At 32.7% G+C, this 19,963-nt stretch overlaps 8 protein-coding genes across 8 annotated transcripts; 3 read left to right on the top strand and 5 right to left on the bottom strand.

Moving 5' to 3' along the window:
- Positions 1 to 688: 688 nt before the first annotated feature.
- On the top strand, positions 689 to 1,942 carry FG386_001033 (uncharacterized protein; the record flags this gene model as incomplete). The annotated part of the gene is made up of 1 exon (XM_067340296.1): positions 689 to 1,942. The coding sequence occupies one exon, from the start codon at positions 689 to 691 to the stop codon at positions 1,940 to 1,942; it is 1,254 nt and encodes a 417-aa protein (XP_067196184.1).
- Positions 1,943 to 2,571: 629 nt separating this feature from the next.
- Positions 2,572 to 5,025, bottom strand: FG386_001032 (uncharacterized protein; the record flags this gene model as incomplete). The annotated part of the gene is made up of 1 exon (XM_067340295.1): positions 2,572 to 5,025. The coding sequence occupies one exon, from the start codon at positions 5,023 to 5,025 to the stop codon at positions 2,572 to 2,574; it is 2,454 nt and encodes an 817-aa protein (XP_067196183.1).
- A 1,045-nt stretch (positions 5,026 to 6,070) lies between these two features.
- Positions 6,071 to 7,129, bottom strand: FG386_001031 (uncharacterized protein; the record flags this gene model as incomplete). The annotated part of the gene is made up of 1 exon (XM_067340294.1): positions 6,071 to 7,129. The coding sequence occupies one exon, from the start codon at positions 7,127 to 7,129 to the stop codon at positions 6,071 to 6,073; it is 1,059 nt and encodes a 352-aa protein (XP_067196182.1).
- A 209-nt stretch (positions 7,130 to 7,338) lies between these two features.
- On the top strand, positions 7,339 to 7,827 carry FG386_001030 (uncharacterized protein; the record flags this gene model as incomplete). Its single annotated transcript, XM_067340293.1, has 1 exon — positions 7,339 to 7,827. One exon carries the CDS (start codon positions 7,339 to 7,341, stop codon positions 7,825 to 7,827), a length of 489 nt encoding a protein of 162 aa, XP_067196181.1.
- Positions 7,828 to 8,937: 1,110 nt separating this feature from the next.
- On the top strand, positions 8,938 to 10,725 carry FG386_001029 (uncharacterized protein; the record flags this gene model as incomplete). The annotated part of the gene is made up of 1 exon (XM_067340292.1): positions 8,938 to 10,725. One exon carries the CDS (start codon positions 8,938 to 8,940, stop codon positions 10,723 to 10,725), a length of 1,788 nt encoding a protein of 595 aa, XP_067196180.1.
- Positions 10,726 to 11,733: 1,008 nt separating this feature from the next.
- Positions 11,734 to 12,753, bottom strand: FG386_001028 (glyceraldehyde 3-phosphate dehydrogenase; the record flags this gene model as incomplete). The annotated part of the gene is made up of 1 exon (XM_067340291.1): positions 11,734 to 12,753. One exon carries the CDS (start codon positions 12,751 to 12,753, stop codon positions 11,734 to 11,736), a length of 1,020 nt encoding a protein of 339 aa, XP_067196179.1.
- An 897-nt stretch (positions 12,754 to 13,650) lies between these two features.
- FG386_001026 (uncharacterized protein) lies at positions 13,651 to 16,070 on the bottom strand (the record flags this gene model as incomplete). Its single annotated transcript, XM_067340289.1, has 3 exons — positions 13,651 to 14,279; positions 14,806 to 15,785; positions 15,853 to 16,070. 3 exons carry the CDS (start codon positions 16,068 to 16,070, stop codon positions 13,651 to 13,653), a joined length of 1,827 nt encoding a protein of 608 aa, XP_067196177.1.
- Positions 16,071 to 16,883: 813 nt separating this feature from the next.
- FG386_001025 (GYF domain-containing protein) lies at positions 16,884 to 19,337 on the bottom strand (the record flags this gene model as incomplete). The annotated part of the gene is made up of 1 exon (XM_067340288.1): positions 16,884 to 19,337. One exon carries the CDS (start codon positions 19,335 to 19,337, stop codon positions 16,884 to 16,886), a length of 2,454 nt encoding a protein of 817 aa, XP_067196176.1.
- Between the last annotated feature and the right edge of the window lie 626 nt (positions 19,338 to 19,963).

The following is a 19,963-nucleotide window of genomic DNA, read 5'->3' as shown; positions in this document are numbered from 1 at the left end:
AAGAGTTAAGAATTATAATAGGAAAGTTTAAAATCTATATCTTTGGTCGCGAATAAAATTCTAAAATCCTTTTCTTTTATATTATTTGTTTTATTATTGAACCATAATAATATAATAGCACATGTAAAAAAATTTTCTATTTATACCAAGTATTTTAGGCGGCAAAACATTACTAGTTAATGGCTTAAATATTGCTATGATCTGTCTTATTGGGTTTCATATTGCTGTATTTAAATATTTAGAACAGGATATAGTTTAGAATTAGTATATAAATGAAAGTAAGAAAAAAGGGAAATTTTACCGCTTTGGATCATAGCTTTTAAAAAGGGTAAATGACCTCACAAAATATAGTGAGTAATAATAGAAGAAAAGTAAAGAGATATTGAAGCAGTATAACAAGTACTATTTGTTGCTTCAGTAATATTTCTCCCTTCTATTTCAAGCTTAAGTGAAGGACTACTTTTTATTCTTCTGCACTTTAAGGTTATAATTTTAATACTAAATACTAATAAGGAATTTATTTCGCTAGTTGAATATTATTTGGAAAAATAAGTATAGTTAAGTATCCGTGAATAACTAGGTATATCTGATTTAAAGATACAGAACTTTTTTGTTATTCCGCTAATCTAGACAAAAAAAAATTTTATATTTTGTTTAATTGAACACTTATTGTTTTAATGATCAAGAGATGAATACAAAGTCAAATAAAGTACATAATTCTGAAATTAATGGGAATGCTGTATCCCATATAAAAAATACTAAAGATAAGAAAATGACTATTATTCCAAATACCACAATATATAAAATATTAAGAGCATTTATTTGTTTCACTTTATTCTCGCTTTCAATACTATACCTTATTTTCAGTTGTTCATATGCAGTTGAATACAGACCATTAATATTTGATAATATTCTCACGGAAACCATTAAAGGAACGATAAAAGGTACTAATGGCGAGTATATTCAATGGATAGCTACAATTCCAACAGGCCTAGTTAGCAGAACTGTATCAATAATATGTGTAGTTATGTTTCTTATATTTGGTGTATATACATTTATTTTTTCATTCTATACCATTTGCAAAAAATACAGATTTATACAACCATGGTACTTTATTCTTTTATCGACGATCTCATGTGTGGGTGGTTTGATTTCAATTTTCCTCTCGAATAAATTTGATATAGTTAGGGAGTTTACTGGTTTGGAGGATTGTCCAATACAATCAATTGTTTCAAATGACTGTTCCACAGCATTATCAAATGATGAAATATATGCATATGATTTATGCAAGGCAGTGGAGTCCTTTTGTATCAATGAGCATTCATCTATGTCAGGATATTATACAAAGTCAATAATAGTTTCCGTATTCTCATTCTTTGTTACATTCATTGGTTTTGCTTACGGAATTTTATTATTGAAACTTAAAATAAAATACTCTAAAAAACTGGCACTTAGTGAGAAAAATGGTATTTTTGACTCAACTAAAACACAAATTGAATTATCAAACCAAAAACATGGAGACCAATATGAAAACAAAGACATAGTTTCAAATGATTTAAAATCAAAGAGTTCCGCAAATAGCTCAACAAAGCCAAACACTTTATACTGCCAAAATAGTATTGAATCCAATAAAATGATTGGTAGTTTCAAAAACGAGCTTAAGCCTCTTCCTATGGGGATTGTGGTTACTACCACTACCACAAAACAATGTCATGGCCCACATTCTCAAAACGTGGAAATTCCGCAATTTATTAATCGGGATGATCAAGCAATTGGATGTGTGAACTCATTGAAAAACAATTCATCAGGATGTTTAAATAGTGCACACAATAATGGAAGCTTCAACTTCGTTCATAATCATCACCATCATGGATATCACCATCACCATCACCATCACCATGCACATAATCCGAATCACATTTATAAACACAATCATCATTAAATACAATTTTATGGTAAATTTGATGTTTTCATTCTTTGTCACAAATATTACCCTTATTCTTCACTTTAAATGTTGATTTGTTGTGATTAAAGAATTAACATCAATTTTTGTGACTATTAAATTTTTTATTTTCTGAAATTCATCAATGTGAATTTGTATTACTGCCATTTGATCTATTGTTTTGTAGATATATTAGATTTCATACGCGAAATACATTATAGTATATAAAGTAAATTGTTTTTTTATGTAAACCTTTTAATTCCAGTTTTTGGGATTAGTAAGTCACTGTTTAGTATGAATATATCGGTACTTGTATAACGCAATTAAGTGCATACGTGCAAACGGTACCGAGAAAACGTGAGAGGTGGAGTAAACCTAACGAGATTGTGAATAGGAACGCATCATTTGTACAATTAACAAACAAAGTATGCCTATTTCTTTTTGAAAAACTTATTCAGGATACTTACAGGATTGCGTGTTAAGTAACAAAAGTGAAAATAAGGTCAAGTCAAAAAATTTGGAAATTAAGATTAATAATACTCTTCGATTAAGCTTACTATAAAGGCGAAAGTAGATAATAAAAAAATAAATATAAATAGATAGACGATAAAAAACAAAAAAGATTAATATTAACCTGAAACAAAAATAGAACTAAGAGTTTCCGGATCTCCCATATCAAATATTTGTGATGAACCAAATACCTTTAAAAAATTCCCAGAAGAGTCTTTTCTAAGCACAATGCGAATATTTTTTGATTCAGCTTTCCCAGAACAAGACTTACTCTTGGCTTTTTCAAAACGACCTAAATCAGAGGTTGTCTCTGAGAATTCAAACGAAGAGGGTTTTTCCAACGAAGGTTTCTCAAAGTACATGTTTCTTGAATTCAAAGAAATTTTTGACTTGTTTATTGAAGCAAAATTGCCTGTGTTCGCGTTAATTGGAATCTTTTCTGAAGATACATTGTACATTGTTAATTTTGATTCCTGTTTTTGTAACATTAATAATATGCTTAAATTGCTTTCTATAGACTTGGAATTAGTAAATTCCAAACTTATTTGCCTTGAAGCATCAGTACTAGAGCTTATTAAATCAATGTGATTTAAAGATGAAGAAACCAATTTAATGTTAAATACAATTCTATTTATAATTGACACTCCATTAAATTGCTCTATGAATTCAGAAAGTGTATTTGATTTATATAAAGCAATAAAATCCTGAATACTCATTAATAAAGGCTTATTAAAAAGAAAGGATAGTCTTGAGTACGGATTCTTGTTTAATTTTTGACTATTTATGATGGTCGAATTATCATTGTTTGCAACATAACTCAAATCATTTATTTTGTGCATATCATATTTTTTATAGTCTGAATACAATATAGTTAAAACCCTATTACAAAACCCAGAATACGGACGCGATATCTTATTTCTATATGGTAATTTGTAATAACTTAACATTGAAGATATAATATTTTCCACAGAACTTGGTACCATCTTAGCAGCAATCATTTTTGTAACTGAAGATGGAATCCAACCTCTAGGAGAAGCTTCGTTGAACATAGATATACTACTCCATATACCAAAGGGAGTTTTTATTGGAATCGCCACATAACTACCTATAGAAAGATCCATTCTAACAAAGCCCTGTCTTTCAGGCGCATCTGGGTGTTTAATTGAACAAGAACAAGAACAAAATATAAAGTTCTCCTGATTTTGTATATTTTCATGTAAATTTAATTCTTCTTTAGTGAATATTTTCAAGCCGTCTTTAATACTAAATCCATGTACAAAACGAATATTAACAATATCTCTGGGATAAACTGCAGCTATTCTTTTAGTTCCAACATACATTACATCCAGTCCCGGAAAAATTCTTTCCAGTGTTCTTAATTCAACTGAATTGTTATCATATACCTTTCTGTTATTGCTGTCTGTAACATACTCCAAATACTCTACAGGAGAAACCGGGACAATGAATTCAGTTCTAATTAATACTCTTCCAGACTTATTCTCTTTTTTCCATACTTTGATACCATCTTTATTATAAACTATTTGACACGATTGTTCAACTGGATTAATTAGTAAACATTCAAAACTAACGTCACTCAACTTTCTTGCCAACTTTATATATTCCCTTGTTCTTTTGTCGATGTTTAAATTATCATTCTTACTTAAGTCAGGATATGCTTTATCATCAGATTCACCTCTACCTACTTCACGATTTAAATATTCGCTCAAATTCTGTCTATATTCCTCTAATTCTAAAAATTTTCTTTTCAAGTATTCATCACCCTTTTCTGTTCTAACACCTTTTAGTGCATCATGCAAACTAATTTGAGAAGTGGCGGCAACCGAACTATTTTCCGTGCCATTAATGCATGAATTAATTAGTTGAGAAAAGGCATTGTTTACTTGTTTTTTGAGGCCGTTTCCATTTATATTCCCATTAAATTCTATGATTTTTTCGTAACTGCTTTTGTTTTTATTAGTAACATCATTCAAATTTACACTATTGAAATTATTTGAATAGTTTGCACCTTTATCAATGTATTTTGAGGTCTCGTTTGGTGAAATACTTGCACAAAAATCGCATTTTTTTGAATTAATTTTGTAATGTAAGTTGTTCTTAGTTCTAATATTAACATCCTCTGCAATGTAAATATTATGTAGCATAAGTGAGCTAAGCTTTGCGTTTATAGAAGTTTTTTTTCCATATACACTTGAATTATCCTCGGAAAGTTGTTCAGAATGATCGTCTAATAACATCAAATTTGTGTGTTCTCTCTTACCACGGAGCTTCAAAAAAAACTTATCTGCCTTCCTAAGTCTTTTCTTTGCACCAAAAAAATACTTTTTAAAGTTTGTTTTTATGTTGTTAAATTTCGATTTATTAATTACTATTATATTATTGCTGCGATAATTATATTCCTTATTTTTGTGGACTTCATCATTACTTATATCTTTAGCTAATTCGTTTTTTATGGAAGTATTGCATTCATCTAAAAGCACATTTTTAATGCTGTTATGTGACTTCTCTTCAACTATACCATCGGTATAGTATATTGTCTCCTTTTTACGAGTCATTTCCCATTAACTGTAGGGTATATGTATTCTTGGTTATAATATATAAGAGAAGGAAATAAGTTACAAACAACAAAAATTTCAGCGCAATTTACTGCTTTTTATTTTTCCAGTTAATTAATTCTTAAAAAACAATTAGCTTTACTATTCCTTAATGGGTATCTTGCAAAGACAAGAATAATCGATATAAAGTTCTAATAATTAACAAAGTACACCAAAAGTAGGCAAAATTAAACTTTTTTCACTCCTTTTTGGAGAAATAAGTGTATATTTCTAAAAATAACCAAAAGTATTTTTTGAGGTTACATCTATGTATACCGTAAAAAGGAGATGTTGAGTTAAACCAGTAAATAAATATATGTACGGAGATTACTGCAAGCGGAAATGAATATTATTTAAAAAAGCTTAATATTACTTTACTTATTTTGAATTTTTAATCCTAATTTTGTTAAACTGTGCTGATAATATCTATATGGTTAGTTTTATAAACTGTTATCTGGTACTGGTCATCAATACTCTAGTTACAACATACGTATTGATACAGGTCCTCCAATATCTCAAAATGCGAATAAAAAAGATTCTCACGTTATCGTTTCCCTTTATTAGTCCTTGCTTTTACCTTATTTTACTTTTTTTTACTATTAACTTGTTTCTTCACTCTCCTCTAATTGCTTTGCCTCTCATGATAGTCTACATATATATATACCATTATAAACCTAGATTTTGGCGCCGAATTTGCCGCCTTGAGGCGGGGCATGTATATCTTAAGATATCTTAAAGAATGCCAAATAAATTAAAACTAGATTCAAAGATGATTGTGTATGACTAGTAAACAATAAAAGTACATTGTTTTGTTTAATTGTATATGGGAGTTCAGAGTATTAAATCTTCCTTCGATTTAGGAAATTGATTACTCCTATTTTTACGGAAAAGAGGCATCGTAAGATTAGCGAGACGGTCGGTAGAAACATATCATTTAATGAATAAAATTTATAAGGGGAATAAAGCATGTGGGAAATACAAACACTTGTTTATTACCTGGAGTAAACTAAGATATATTCATTTCGTAGTCTTTACCTTGATCCAATCTGTCCTTTTCATTAATTACAACAATAGATGCAAATGTTTTTCTGTTAGTTCCCTTTGCTAAGGCCCTGAGAGCATTTGAATTAGTAAAGTCATTTGGATTTACATTTATTTTTCTATCTAGATCCATAGATAATAGTACATAACATATATTTGAAAGGTCAATAGGACTTTTTATGTCAATTGTACAACCCGGACTACCTGTAATAATTATGTTCTTGTGAGGAATGTGTCTTGTGAGTGCTAGGAAATTCAAAAAAAAATTGCGTCTGTGATTTCCTTTATTTAAAAAACATTGACTTATATCAATTTCAAAAAAAATACCCCTTGAAATGGCTAAGTTAACCTGCTGACGTTTAATTATAAACGGCAGTTTGGGTTGTGATGAAATGTCAATGCTTATAATATCACATTCAATAGAAGATATTGCCGCATTTAATGAGTTCTGTGTTGTAGGCCTAACTGCAACGATGTCATATGGTTCATTTGGTAAATTTGAAAATAACGCTTTGCTCCAACTGTCAGACGATTCGTTGCATGGACCCCTAGAAAGAGCGTTTATATATGGTGTATGATCTTGATTGTCAAATACAATAGTTACACGTCTTAATTGAAAAAAATCTAGTGATATGTCCTCGTCAGTATTAAATTTGCGATTGATTTTAGAGTCATGACATGAGAGACTCAGTGGTAAATATGTGTTTTTAGCCAATAATGAGATATTGCTGTATATTCCTTTTTTCCTCAGTTCAAGCAATTCATTTCTACTTATATTTATATATTGTATTGGACAAACATGACCTTCCTTCGCCAATGAACTCAAAATCCCATTTGAAGATAAATTTAAACTTCTGCCACCCCCACTTTTGTTGATATTGCTTCTAATTTTGTTGAATTTATCAATTAGATTTAATGTATGATTGAATGCTATACCCTTATAACCTAGTGAATATGCCTTCTTAATTAACTCCCTACCAACATCCAAATCACCTGGCCAATTTACACAAAGCTCAAAGCTCATTCTTAATTACACAAAACGTAAATTTTAAGACACAAACTTTTATGTTCAAATAATTTATAGATAACATTTATAGTCAAATTAAAATACAACTTTTGTCATTCATGGCTTTGGCGCCATTAATTAATAATTTAGTTTGAACAAAGCAGAAATCCCACCACTGTCTAATTTTTGAATTTTTGCGTCGTTTTTGCAATTTATGATATATAAAGATGACTATATTCGTTTTATATGTAAAGGCTGATTTTGAAGGGATAGAAGAACTTATTTTTCCAGAAAATTATACATGGTGTGTGGATATAGAGCAAAGTGCAGGACCATTAACTAGAGAAAAAATAACTATAGATCCCAATGAAAAAATTGAAATGGACAATAGCAGGGGAACTGCAAATTACGTGATGAGATGGGACTCCGATAAACGCCAATCTACTATTAGTTGCGTGAAGCTAAATAATATTTCAAATATGAAGGTTACTTTTGAAAACAGTGGTAAATTCGTTCCTATTGCTGCTTTTGACTGCAGGGGTATAAATATAACCAAGTGGAATCCAACGTTTGGCTATGTTGCAGTTTCTAATTCCGGGAAAAAATTCGATAATATCGACTTAAGTGAACTGGAGTGGTGCGACTTCGATGAGAATACAAACGAATCTGTCGGTATTTACAACATAACCAGCGAACTTAGAGTACATAAAACCTGAGCACTGTCTATTATTCTATTCGGTACTACTACTGTTATCGTTATTATTGTTTAATTGTTTTGTTTTTGTCTTATTTCATTTTACTACTTTCCTTTTTCAGCTTCTTTTCTCCACCTTTTTGTCCCTCCCCTCCTGAACCACACTTAAACACTATTAAGCGAGGGAAATAAAGAGAACAGACAAACAGATATCAGAAAAACAAAGTAAATTTACAAAAGACCGTCATGTAGATCATTCTTCGAATGCCAGGGATCGGGGTTGATACGGCGAAAAGAGTAGTGTTTTGACACGCAATGAGAGAACAAATTCTGGTCAAGTTGCTGTAATGTAGTTAATTAAAGTTTAAAATGTGTGCCAAAAGCAAGTATTTAATTTGATTTATGTCTTACTTTAACCCGATTGCAAGGCTAGTTAAATAAAATTAATCCAAAGGGCGGTAATAATGTGGCGGGAAGAATTAGATCGCTAATACAGAGCATTATGAGGAAATGAATTAAAAAGTCGAGGTAGAAAACAGTTGGGATAGGGGAAATATTTAAATTGGAAAAGAAAAATTTTTGTAGAATATTCTGTATAGTAAATAGTCTGATTGAATCATAACGCGTAAGATTGTGTACATAGTTTTCTTCAACAATCTTTTCCGACATTTTTGCGGCGATTAAGGTAGAATTGATAAATCAAGTGCGGATTAGTTGTAATAACAGTAATTGCAGCTTATTTTTCAGGAAGAAGAAACTTAACGTAATATTTTTTGTTAAGTAATTACAAAGACAATACACTTACGTAGTAGCAAATACGTTGTAATATCACAACTTATAGTATCAATTACGGAGTTATATTTTTTGTTAATATAAAAAGGGTAATTGGAAATAAGGGGATAAATACTGGCGAGAAGATAAATAAAAAGCACACAGATATTATGAACTAGAGTAATATTCATATATATTCATATTATATGAATATATATGAATATGTATATGAATGAATATATGTAAATATTGGTTTAAATAGTAAATAAGTAAAGCTGTAAATATCAAAATACCAATATATTATAGACTGGTACATTTATATGTAAGTAATTAGCTTGATTATATATATGACTTGTATAACATGGAAAATGGTGATAAATACATACAGAGGGTAGGAGTTAAGGAGGGTAGAGTTTCAAGAACTCAATATTTATTTTTTCAGGTATACAACAATACAAAAAGATGTTGTTGGAACATATCTATTCCTCGGGAGTGCATTAGTTTATCGAGGATATTACTGGAATATCCGTATAGCTACTTTTTGCCGTTACTTTCTTGTTTTCAGTGTATATTTACAATATTGGTTTGTCACATAATATCATTCTCACTTAAACATTTACCGTATCATAAGTTATTCATTCCATTCACATATTTCTTGACAATAAACTCCCCGGAAAAATACATATACATGTTTGGTTTAATATTGTCTTGGTTATTTTTTGTTTCATCCACACCGATGTTGTATCACTTATTATTTTATCATTTGCCCCAACCACTCGAGGTTTGGGTAACACCTAGATATTCAAAATTAGGTGACTCTGTAAATAAAGAAGGCGAAGCTTTTTTAACAAGAAGTAATTTTGTTAACGAAACATTTACACATGGTGGCAATATTCAACAAATAAAAACACTAAATGATAATTCTTTGGGAAACCCTAAAGAAGCGATTATAAATGTGATTGATGTTTGCAATGATAATAACTTAACTGGTGTTAGTAGTACAGAGAAGAACATTAAGTCAGTTGATCAAAGCCATAATAATACTATGAATGGTGCAAGTAGAAGACAAGAACGTTGTATTGTTGATGAATATACCTTGGATGATAAAGGCAATTATTTTGAGGAGTACGAACCCGGTAACATAAATACGAAAGAGGTAATACGAGTTAAACAGGGAGTGTTTCATCGTTTAATCGCAACTTGGACACTAAGACTTACATTCTTGTCTTTGTCAATAGGAATTTTTTTTGGTTTTTTTGCAATCATATTCCCATTTGGATTCAACTTTAAAAAGTTGTTGCATTACGACCAAACGGCTATAGGTGGGAATATTAACGGACGGTTACTAGGCGCAGCAACAGTGTCTGGTTCCGGTATAAATGGTATTGGTGTTGGTTCCGCAACTCCTTCGGGCGTTTCCAGTGTTGGTGGTTCCATTATTTCTTCTACTGCTGTTGGAGTTGGATTTGGGGGGACAAATATTCACGTTCCTGGAGGAATTAGAGGTTCTAGTGGTGCAGACAATGCTGGTGGTGGTAGCAACAATGGTTTGGGTGGAATTGGCGTTGGTGGTGCTGGTGCTGGCGGAATACTGAATACCAATTTAACACTTTTTGTATATAAATATTTGGCTTTATTGCTTAAAATATCACCAAGTAGTATATTTGTTTTTTTTACATTTATCCACGCCTTGTTAATATCAATATATGTATATATATATAGGAGACCTGTTATTTCAAGATTATCTAGAACCTTGAAGATTGGATGTTCGATATCTTTGGTTTCAATTGTATTTATTAGATTAATACTCAAACTCGCATCTCCTTTGTTTTATGTTAGCAAGACGAGGAGTTCGAGATTATTTAACGACAACTATCCTAATTTAAACTCGTTTTTGGCAGATTTTAATATTAAGTTGAAGTCGAACAATTTGTTTTACTTTAAAATGGCTATTACGAGTGATTTTCAGTATTTGTTCTTATTTATTATCATGGTCTTTGTATCAACTTATTCTTTGGACATCCACCAACTGCACCTTTCTTCAATTAATGCCTTTAAGTCGAATGAAGATTCTGATACATACTCGTCATTGATAAAAAGGGGGGAATTTCCTTTAAACAATGAAGAAAAAGACAGTCTTCAGTACTAGCAAAATAAACAAAATAACGGGTGAATAAGGACCGTTCCGACTAATTCACTCTTGTTTGGATCTTCAAGTGCTTGTTTTTTTAATTTGTCTTGTTTTCAAGTTTAGAGTACTAGTTTAATTATAGCATATCTAGTAAACTGAAATAACTAAATTAGCTCGGTTGATTGGTTGTTTATTTCAATTTGCGTTTCGTTCTGCCTTTTGTTTGTGTCCTTCCCTTTTCGGTGGCGTTTACTGGAGTTGCAGTCTCCGATTCCCCTTGTTCGCTTTCCGCGTTGAGTTTGACACAAATAGAGCCGTGGGCCTTGGTTGTCTGGTTTTTAGCTATCCACAAGTGCAATCACGCACACTAGTGCATACAGACACGGTTTTACTTATAGTAATTGTCCATCAAAGCAGGGGTGGGTGCCTTTGAGTCGTTAATGCAAGCAAAAGGGCACCTTGACCAATTTAATACAAATTCAAGCAACAGCAGAGACGCTCCACGGAGCAGCGATTGGCGTTGAAAAAGAGCGACATTAGTAGACAAAAAGAAAGTGGTAACGCCCAAGAATCAAGTGGTTAGTCCCAAACTCCTGGGGACAACAAGCCCGTCGTTTTCCTTGATTCTCCAAAGGAAACAGGAAAAGGAATCCACAAAACACACAATTTCAACCGAGTATACACTTCAGTCTTATTAAACTAGCGAAAACAATCACTACAGCAAACGTAAACGCACCGAATAAGACTAGGTGTGCACGCAGATTCGTCTTTCTCTACTAAATTCCATTGACACTGATTATCATTCGCAGCAAATAACCGTACATCAAAGGAAAGAAAATAGCACAAGGCTCTCGGAAAGCAGTGTCTACATAATGGAAAAAGACATTCATTCACTCCTATTAACATTTAACGAGTAGCATCGGTCCTCGAATAGTCTAGTCAAAGACTTGAGGAATGATAGAGTGAGTAAATTCCGAAACAACTGGAGCAGATACCCGAGCACTCGACACGATACCGCAACTTCTATCAAAGACCTCTCGAGGTAATGTAAACGGCCAAGTCAACAAGTCTGTTCGAGTATCCAAATTCGTTATCGTACCATGAAATAAGCTTTACAAATGAGTCATTAAGCGCAATACACGCGTTCTTGTCAAATATTGAAGAGTATGTCGAACCAACGAAATCCGTAGACACAACATCCTCACATGTATATCCCATGATACCCTTCATGCCTCCGTTTGACGCCTCTTTAACGGCCTCGAAAATGTCGTCGATGGACGCAGGCTTAGCAAGCTTACATGTCAAGTCAACGACAGAGACGTCTGGAGTAGGTACACGAATTGCCATACCCGTTAACTTGCCGTTCAGGGCAGGAATGACCTTGCCAACGGCCTTGGCTGCTCCAGTGCTCGCCGGAATGATGTTGTTACCTGCGCATCTACCTGCTCTCCAGTCCTTTCCGCCCTTGCTTGGCCCGTCAACCGTGAGTTGATTGGCCGTCAGTGAGTGAACAGTTGTCATCAAACCCTCAACAATGCCGAACTTATCGTTGACAATCTTGGCGAGCGGGGCCAAACAGTTCGTTGTGCAGGATGCATTGGATATGACGTTGTTCTTGCTCGGATCATACTCTGTGTGGTTCACACCCATGACATACATAGGTACCGAGTCCTTTGGTGGGGCAGAAATGATGACCTTTTTAGCGCCCCCTTTGAGATGTAAAGAGGCCTTTTCCTCGGTTGTAAATACGCCTGTCGACTCGCAAACCACGTTCGCTCCTGCCGCTCCCCATGGAATCTCAGACGGGTCCTTGTGCTGGAACACCTTGACTATCTTGCCGTTTATACACAAATCACCTCCGCTAACCTCCACAGTGCCCTCAAAGTTTCCATGGACCGAGTCGTACTTGAACAAGTACGCCATGTACTGCACGTCCATAAACGGATCGTTGACCGCAACAACCGAAATATCACTTCTCACCATGCATGCCCTCATCACCAAGCGACCAATGCGACCGAATCCATTAATTCCCAAAGTTGCCACCATTTCGCCAATTGACACTATTACTGATTGTCTAAATATAAAATACAAAAACTAACTAAATGATAACTGAAAGTGCGTTACACTATTTTCACAGATAATTAAATTATTATATCATACAGCTACTGCTTATTTCCGCCTCGCCCCCCGTATCTTATTAAATGATATATTTACACCCCGTAATCGTGAATAGGCCTTCACAAGTATACGTATACGTATACATATATATCTTCGCTCCAGCCCCTCTTCGCCGCCCCTCCTCTTATTTCCGCTAAGCGCTATCTATATCGAAAGCAAAGCCACATGTACCAAGTCTCGTTAAGGTCTATTCATATTGCCTCTGCCCCTGCTACACGGGTTTTTCCCGCCAAGTTGCTGTTGGCTTTAAGTTATAATTATTTCCGCTTGGGTTAAATTGCATACGCGAGGGTAAGTATATTCGCTTTAAGTTTGGTCAGACAATGGACTGTGCAGAGCGTGCAAAGAGTCTTTTTGCGTACATTTCCCCAGACGATTCACTTTTCCGAGTTCAAGGCGTCGCCCAGAGACGAGCCCTGTTCCTGTGCCCTGGACCTCTTTTTGTGCAAAAACACGCAACTAGGGCATTACGTGTTTTTTGCATGCATGTTGCATGTCTTTGTTGGCGCGCGCCGAGCTCGTTAGCAACAGGTTAAACCAGTCTTTTGGTCTTGGTGACGGTAATAAGTGTGGGGAAAGGCATTATAGAGGGATTGATGGCGCAGCAAGTTCCGCAGTTTGTTGCGAGACGCAGTAAACATCTCGCAGGAGAATTGAGGATATAGGGAGAAGTGAATGCGACGATACCATACGCGTCTTTACTTCACTTGGCATTAGTTAGAAACAAAAATTTATGATATGGTAAACACGCGTTGTTTACTTGGGTTAATTGAAGACCAAATCGCTTAAAAAACTGTATACGAACTTCCACCCTGTTTTCCAGTCATTGAAAAGTCCGAATGTCAATTCCAAGAAACTTGACAGCACGGTAATAAGCACGTTGGCGGTGAAATTATAGTCGTTCAGCTTCTCGTCTCTGTGTTTGTCCTGAACGCCATTGTCTGAGCTTTTAAGTTCACTTGCGTGACGCCCAAACTCGCAGTTTCCGAAATCATGAAACCACGCCCTTATGTGACTGTTTTCAGAAGCGTGATAGTAGCTAAACGAGATATCGCCCTCGCAAGCATAATAGCTGTGACACTGTTCGTCCGCAGTGTTAATCGCGTTGTGTTTAGTATAGTTTGATCTAAGGTTATTTTGTTTGAAACTTTGGCTGGTGGCTTTGTTTTCGCCGGTGAGGCCCGAAGCACCGTAGTTGTCAAACCACGAATAGTTTAAGCCGCTGTTTCCCGTTTCGTTGATGGTTTTGCTTGAAATAAGGGAAGACAGTGTCGCTGCTGAGGCAACTAAAGCAAAAAAAAGACGCTTTTTTTTGCATAAAATACTCATTTTGTCTTCTAAATTTGCCTTCCACTTGTTTATTCCCCTTACCTCCAGTTTTTTGAGTCTTTGCCCTGAGCTTTTTCATGTATCTTGTCCTCCTCCGCTCTGCTTTTGAACATAATACCAAACGCGAAATTCAAGACAGCATTAAGTAAAATTTTCTTTGATTAGTAAAAACGCAAAAGCGAGGGGAAAACTGAAGGCAAATCGGATAAAGCAAACGCCCACAGAGTCAATAACTGAATCGCCGTGTGCCGTCAAGCCTTACCTAAAGTAAAGAATCAGAAGTACGCGCGCATTTGAATTACCCAAAGTAAAAGGGGCAACGGACTTTTATTAAACACTATTTTGAATAAACGGAACAGAGAACAAAGACAAGTTGAATTAAACGAAACAGTGTTGTTTATGAATGTCTAGATTGTATTCTACTGAAGTCCTCCGTAAAGTACAGGGAATTTAGTTGTCGCGAATAGGTGCTTGCCTGCTTAGATAGGTGTACATAATATAGTATAAACAATGTAGATATAAATATGTTTAAGGTTAGTCCCGTGTAGAACAATATCGTCCAAAATCCGTGAGTAAAATATATACACAAACTGTCAAATACGGCCCAGATGAATGTTATTATTGCAATAAATAACGGAAAATGTATGGTGGTGGTGGTCGCTTCATTCAGTATGGGCGAATCAACAGGCGGGTTTCTGGAAAAAATTAAACTCAGTGTGTTTATAAGTGGATAGGACACTCCCATTCTAATGGTTGTTGCGATAATCATGCAAGAACTCCACGTTATCATAAAAAAAGCGTAAAAATCGTTACCGTAATTAGCCAAAAATATGGACGATGCAAACAATTGTGGAATGTCTTCCAATATGTGCATTATTAAAGTGTACGTCCAATTTATTCTTTCCAACATAAAAAGCGTTTCTGGCTTCTCGTTTCCAACTATTCTGATTTGACTGTATACGTGTATGGGCGAGAACAATTTGCTTATGTACTTGTCTTCAATCCGGTGGTAAAATATATATGATCTAGATAAATACGCCAGTAGACTTGTTATAAACGTTGATATTAAACACATAAACGACACCCAACCCATATCTTTATTCAGCCTGTGTTTATTGCTACTTGACACTATTGTTTTTAACACTTTTAGTATAAAAAATAAATTATTTACTAAATAAAACTGTCTCACTATTTCCCACAATGTTAATTGAGCTTGTTTATTGCGTATTGTATTTTTTTCCCTCAATCCGTTTAACAAACCCCAAATGTAACTTATGTACGTATCATTTTGTAAACTGTTAACGCAACCTCTTTCTCCACAATAACCGTAGTACTCACCACTGTTAATGTTGTTTGTAGAAACTTTATTTGCGTAAGTTGGCGTCATAGAATTAACTTCGTTGTTTTTAAAGGTGTTATTTATGTTCTTGTTGCTGCTACTATTCTGTCTCAAAAATTTTTGTTGTAAATTCAAACCGAAACTCGACAGTATAGATGAATCCGATTCCTTGTCACTAAATAAATACAACTTTTCGTACCTCTGTGAATTTTGTCTCTGTTGCTGCTTGTTCCTGAGTCATTTATTTTTTAACATTAATTATTAACGATAAACAATTGTACATAATCCTTAAAACTTACCATTCTTCCTCAGTCATGTCCCCTAAATCAGAAAATCTCATTGAATTCAACCCCTCAGAGGGCCTAGGTGATACGTTATCCTCTATTAGTATCTGATTTACACTTAAGCTATTATCTCTTGTCAACTTTTCAGCATTTCTATTATCCACGCTCAAACTCTCATATGAAAAACCTATATTCTCGTTCGAATCATTTGTCTGCCAGTAGTTGTAGTTCATTATTTATAACAAATGTATTATATTGAAATGTACTTATTTATGCCTGTTTATATATACCATTTAACATTAAATGTGCACTGCAAACATTTATATCACTAATTACATTTGGATCTTATAAATTAAATAGTTTACAATAAATTTACAACATTAATTATCGCGATCTATTTATTACACACTGAATTTTAATATTTCAAATCGTCATACACAATATGGTATACTGTACTATTAATCACCTTTATTCCCCATCAATCACCGTGCTGACCTTTCTAAATATATTTGTATAAATAAAATATTTTATTTACAACACTAACTATAAATTGGGAGATGAAACAAGACGACCAAACAAAGCAATTGCGTAAGGGGAACTGATTGTTAACCTTCAAGTACAAAGTACTCAAGCAAAATATTTATTGTACTTATCCTTCCTTTGGCAACGTTTACCCGACAAACTACTACGTTTTATCCTTTCTTATTTTACACACAATTTGCCTTAAAATAAACGCTATTTGATATATATATATATATATATTATTTATATATACATGTACATATATATACATATATATTTATTTATTTTTATATTTAAATTAGCACACACCCCGCCAATACTGGAGATATTTAAGTCTGATATGTCCCCGTTAAGCCTTCTTATCCTTGGCTTAAAATTAAATAAGTTTTTCGCATTTTTAAAATATATAAAGTAACTCAGAGAAAGTGCTCATCTAAAAAAAGTGATTGAAGAAAAAAGTTAGGAGTATGTTGCAACATAACACAAAGTCAGTCCAATACGGCCTAATATCTATTTAATTCAATCTAGTCCAAATCGTGATTTAAGTTTCTCGGTCTATCATAACGTATTCCGAACGATAGTAATGAAGAATCAACTTTAACGCCTTTTTTCCTCTTGTTCTTAGAAACTTGATTTGAAATCACCTTGTTATTGTCTTTATTGTCTAATTTAAACTTATCACTAGTACTTGTATCCAATTCACCGAGATTTTTGCGATTTTCAACTATTGTTTTACCTTTTTTATCGTTTTCGCTATTATTAGATCTACACAAATCCCAAAAGCCTTTTTTATCATCGCAATAATTCGCGTTAATCTGTGAGAATTCCGCTCTACTGCCTAATACGAAATTATCATATTTTGTGCTCTCATTTGCATTAACAGTACCTGTAGTACCCCAGCCTTTCCATTTACCGTGCTTAGCGTCATTTCTTAACGTGGAATTAAGTGAAGCATTATTGATAGTTTGATTTTTTAAAATCTGCGAATTAGCTTGTTTCTTAATTTCTGAATCTGTTTCTTCAGAATTATTGTATATATCTAATGGATGAACTGTAAAATCTGTATTTATTTTCTTCCAACATTTAGTTGTATTTGAAGTGTTGCCTGAAACAACGGGATTGTTATTATCTTTACCTTGTATCTTTTTTTTTAATTTATCCTCCATAAAAATTCTCTCTTCCTCTTTAAGTATATCCTCAAAGTTTGATGTCAGATATTTTTTACCTTCGTCACCTGATATATTCCATGCCGGTTTTTTTAAATTAGCCTCAAGTTCAGTAGATAAATGAGATGAATCACTTACTTTCGCAATTTCACTACTCTCTAAGCTAACTTCTATCTGGGAGTTTTTTTCATTATCCTCAAAATCTATCTGATTATTATCAACGGCCCCAACCTCAGGCTCTTCATCTTTTTTATTATTGATATGACTTTTTAAATCACGTGAAACACTATTAGAATCAATCTCTGAGTCACTGTCTTTAACATCTAATTTTGATACATTTGAAACAATTTTTTCCATATTACTCTCGTCTTCATGTTTATTTGTATCTAAAATGCCTGAATCGTATTCTACATCCAGACAACTATTTGGAACGTATTTAAAAACGTTTTCTAAATATGGATAATAAATATTTAATGGACGCCAAATACGTTTATTTACTGTCGAAAACAACAATAAGTTCACTGATATTTTGCAATTGTCAGTTAAGTTTTTCATCTCTTTGGTTGAATATGGTCCGTGTATTATTGTTGAATTGACCTCTCTGAAAAACCATAATGGCTTCTCTAAATCATCATTTATAGCTTCCATCTCAGTACTTTCCGTTTGAACTTCAAATGTATTCATTTCTTTTTTTTCATATTGAATATCGTTTTTGTCTTTTCTTGTACTAAAGTATTTATATCTCTCATCATCATACGTTGAATAATTAGAATTATCTGTGTTAATATTTATATTTGTAATATTACTGTTTATTTTATTCAATCTATAGTTTTTTGATATATAAACTCCACCATTAATTTCATTTAAATTTTTTATATTGTAATCTTTACAATTACCCGTTGCAAAGTAATAATCGTCATCAATGTTGTCCTTAATATTTAATAGGTCGATGTTTGTACGTAAACCACTGTTTATTAAATTATTATTCAAATTTGTATACAAAAAGTCGCTTTTATTTAAGTTATGTGCGTTGCTATTGTCACTCAGAACGTCAAAACATAGATTTCTATTGTCAACCAATTCATTAACAATATTTTCATTAAAGTGAATGATACCGTTTTCCAAACTTCCACTAATATATTTACTACTGCTGTTGTCATAAGCAATATTCTCAGTTTTATGATGCAAAAACTCTCTCTTAGGATACTCTCCCGATAAGATATTTCTAAATCTAACACAGTCAGTTTCAGTTGAAATTTGATTTAAATTTTCCACTGTTTTATTCAAATAATTTGAATTAAGTCCTCTATTCGTTGTTTCTGAATTGAATAGTCCACTTCTATTTAATTCAAACTTATTATTAATTATATTCTGTTTATTATTATTTTTATTGACACTAAATTTATGTTCAACATAATTAGATATTGACGAGTGACTAAAACCCAAATTAAATGACCTGTCGCATTCTCTCCACAAACTTTCAGCCATTATTTTATTAATTGAACTGTCTGCACTTCTGTTCTGTTGATATTTTCTTGAATAGGTTTTGTTATGTTGTTTATCTCGAAATTTATGTTCTAAATAACCACTTTGACGATTATGATAATTATTCTTACTTGAATTTGGGCTTCTATTTGCGCTATTGTGAATTCTATACTCTACATCTTCAAGCTTATAGATGATTTTTGGAATATTAAGTGGTTTGTAAAACACCAAAAGTTTATTTATTGAATATACCGTTTTTCCACTTGAATTAGAATTGCTTACTCCTATTTCACCTCCATCTTCACGCAACTTCTCTAAATCTAACATACTTCAAGTGACTTCGCATTGAACCTTCTTTTTCACAAATATCGTCCTAATATTATATTTTTATTAGTATTTAATTATTTTTATTATAAAAATTCTTGTTATTTATATCTTATTTTGATTCAAAATTTACATATTTCCGCTTTTTTAATTAACTCCGGTACCAGGGTCATAGTGCAATTATGCGGTAATAATTCTTTTTATGACTGTTATTTAACTACAAATATTACATTACATTTCAATAATAAATATTGCATTTTTAATAAAAAGTAAAATTCAAGTATATATATATATATATATATATATATATATATTTAAAATGACAGTTTAAAAATGCAAATTATTTCTCTACAGAGTTAAAAATAAAAATAATTAAGATCAAATAGTCAACATTATTATTTTATCATCAACTGTCCAATCTAGTGAAAAATACTATTTAGTAAATATATATTAATGATGAAATCAACTGTACAATTAAATATAAATTTAATTAATATAAATTCATGTGCATGCAATTTACCCCAGTGTTTTAAAAGTATTAATAGTTTATGTGGAAACTAAACATGCATGCAAATAATATATATTAATTATTAAAGGTCTATTAGTGCTTTTTGTTTTGTTTTTTAATG

This window comes from Cryptosporidium ryanae (assembly GCF_009792415.1).
Source record: "Cryptosporidium ryanae isolate 45019 chromosome Unknown contig_19, whole genome shotgun sequence".
Taxonomy (NCBI): Eukaryota; Apicomplexa; class Conoidasida; order Eucoccidiorida; family Cryptosporidiidae; genus Cryptosporidium; species Cryptosporidium ryanae.
The sequence above is the reverse complement of the archived record's forward strand: the minus strand, read 5'-3'. Positions and strand labels throughout refer to the sequence as shown.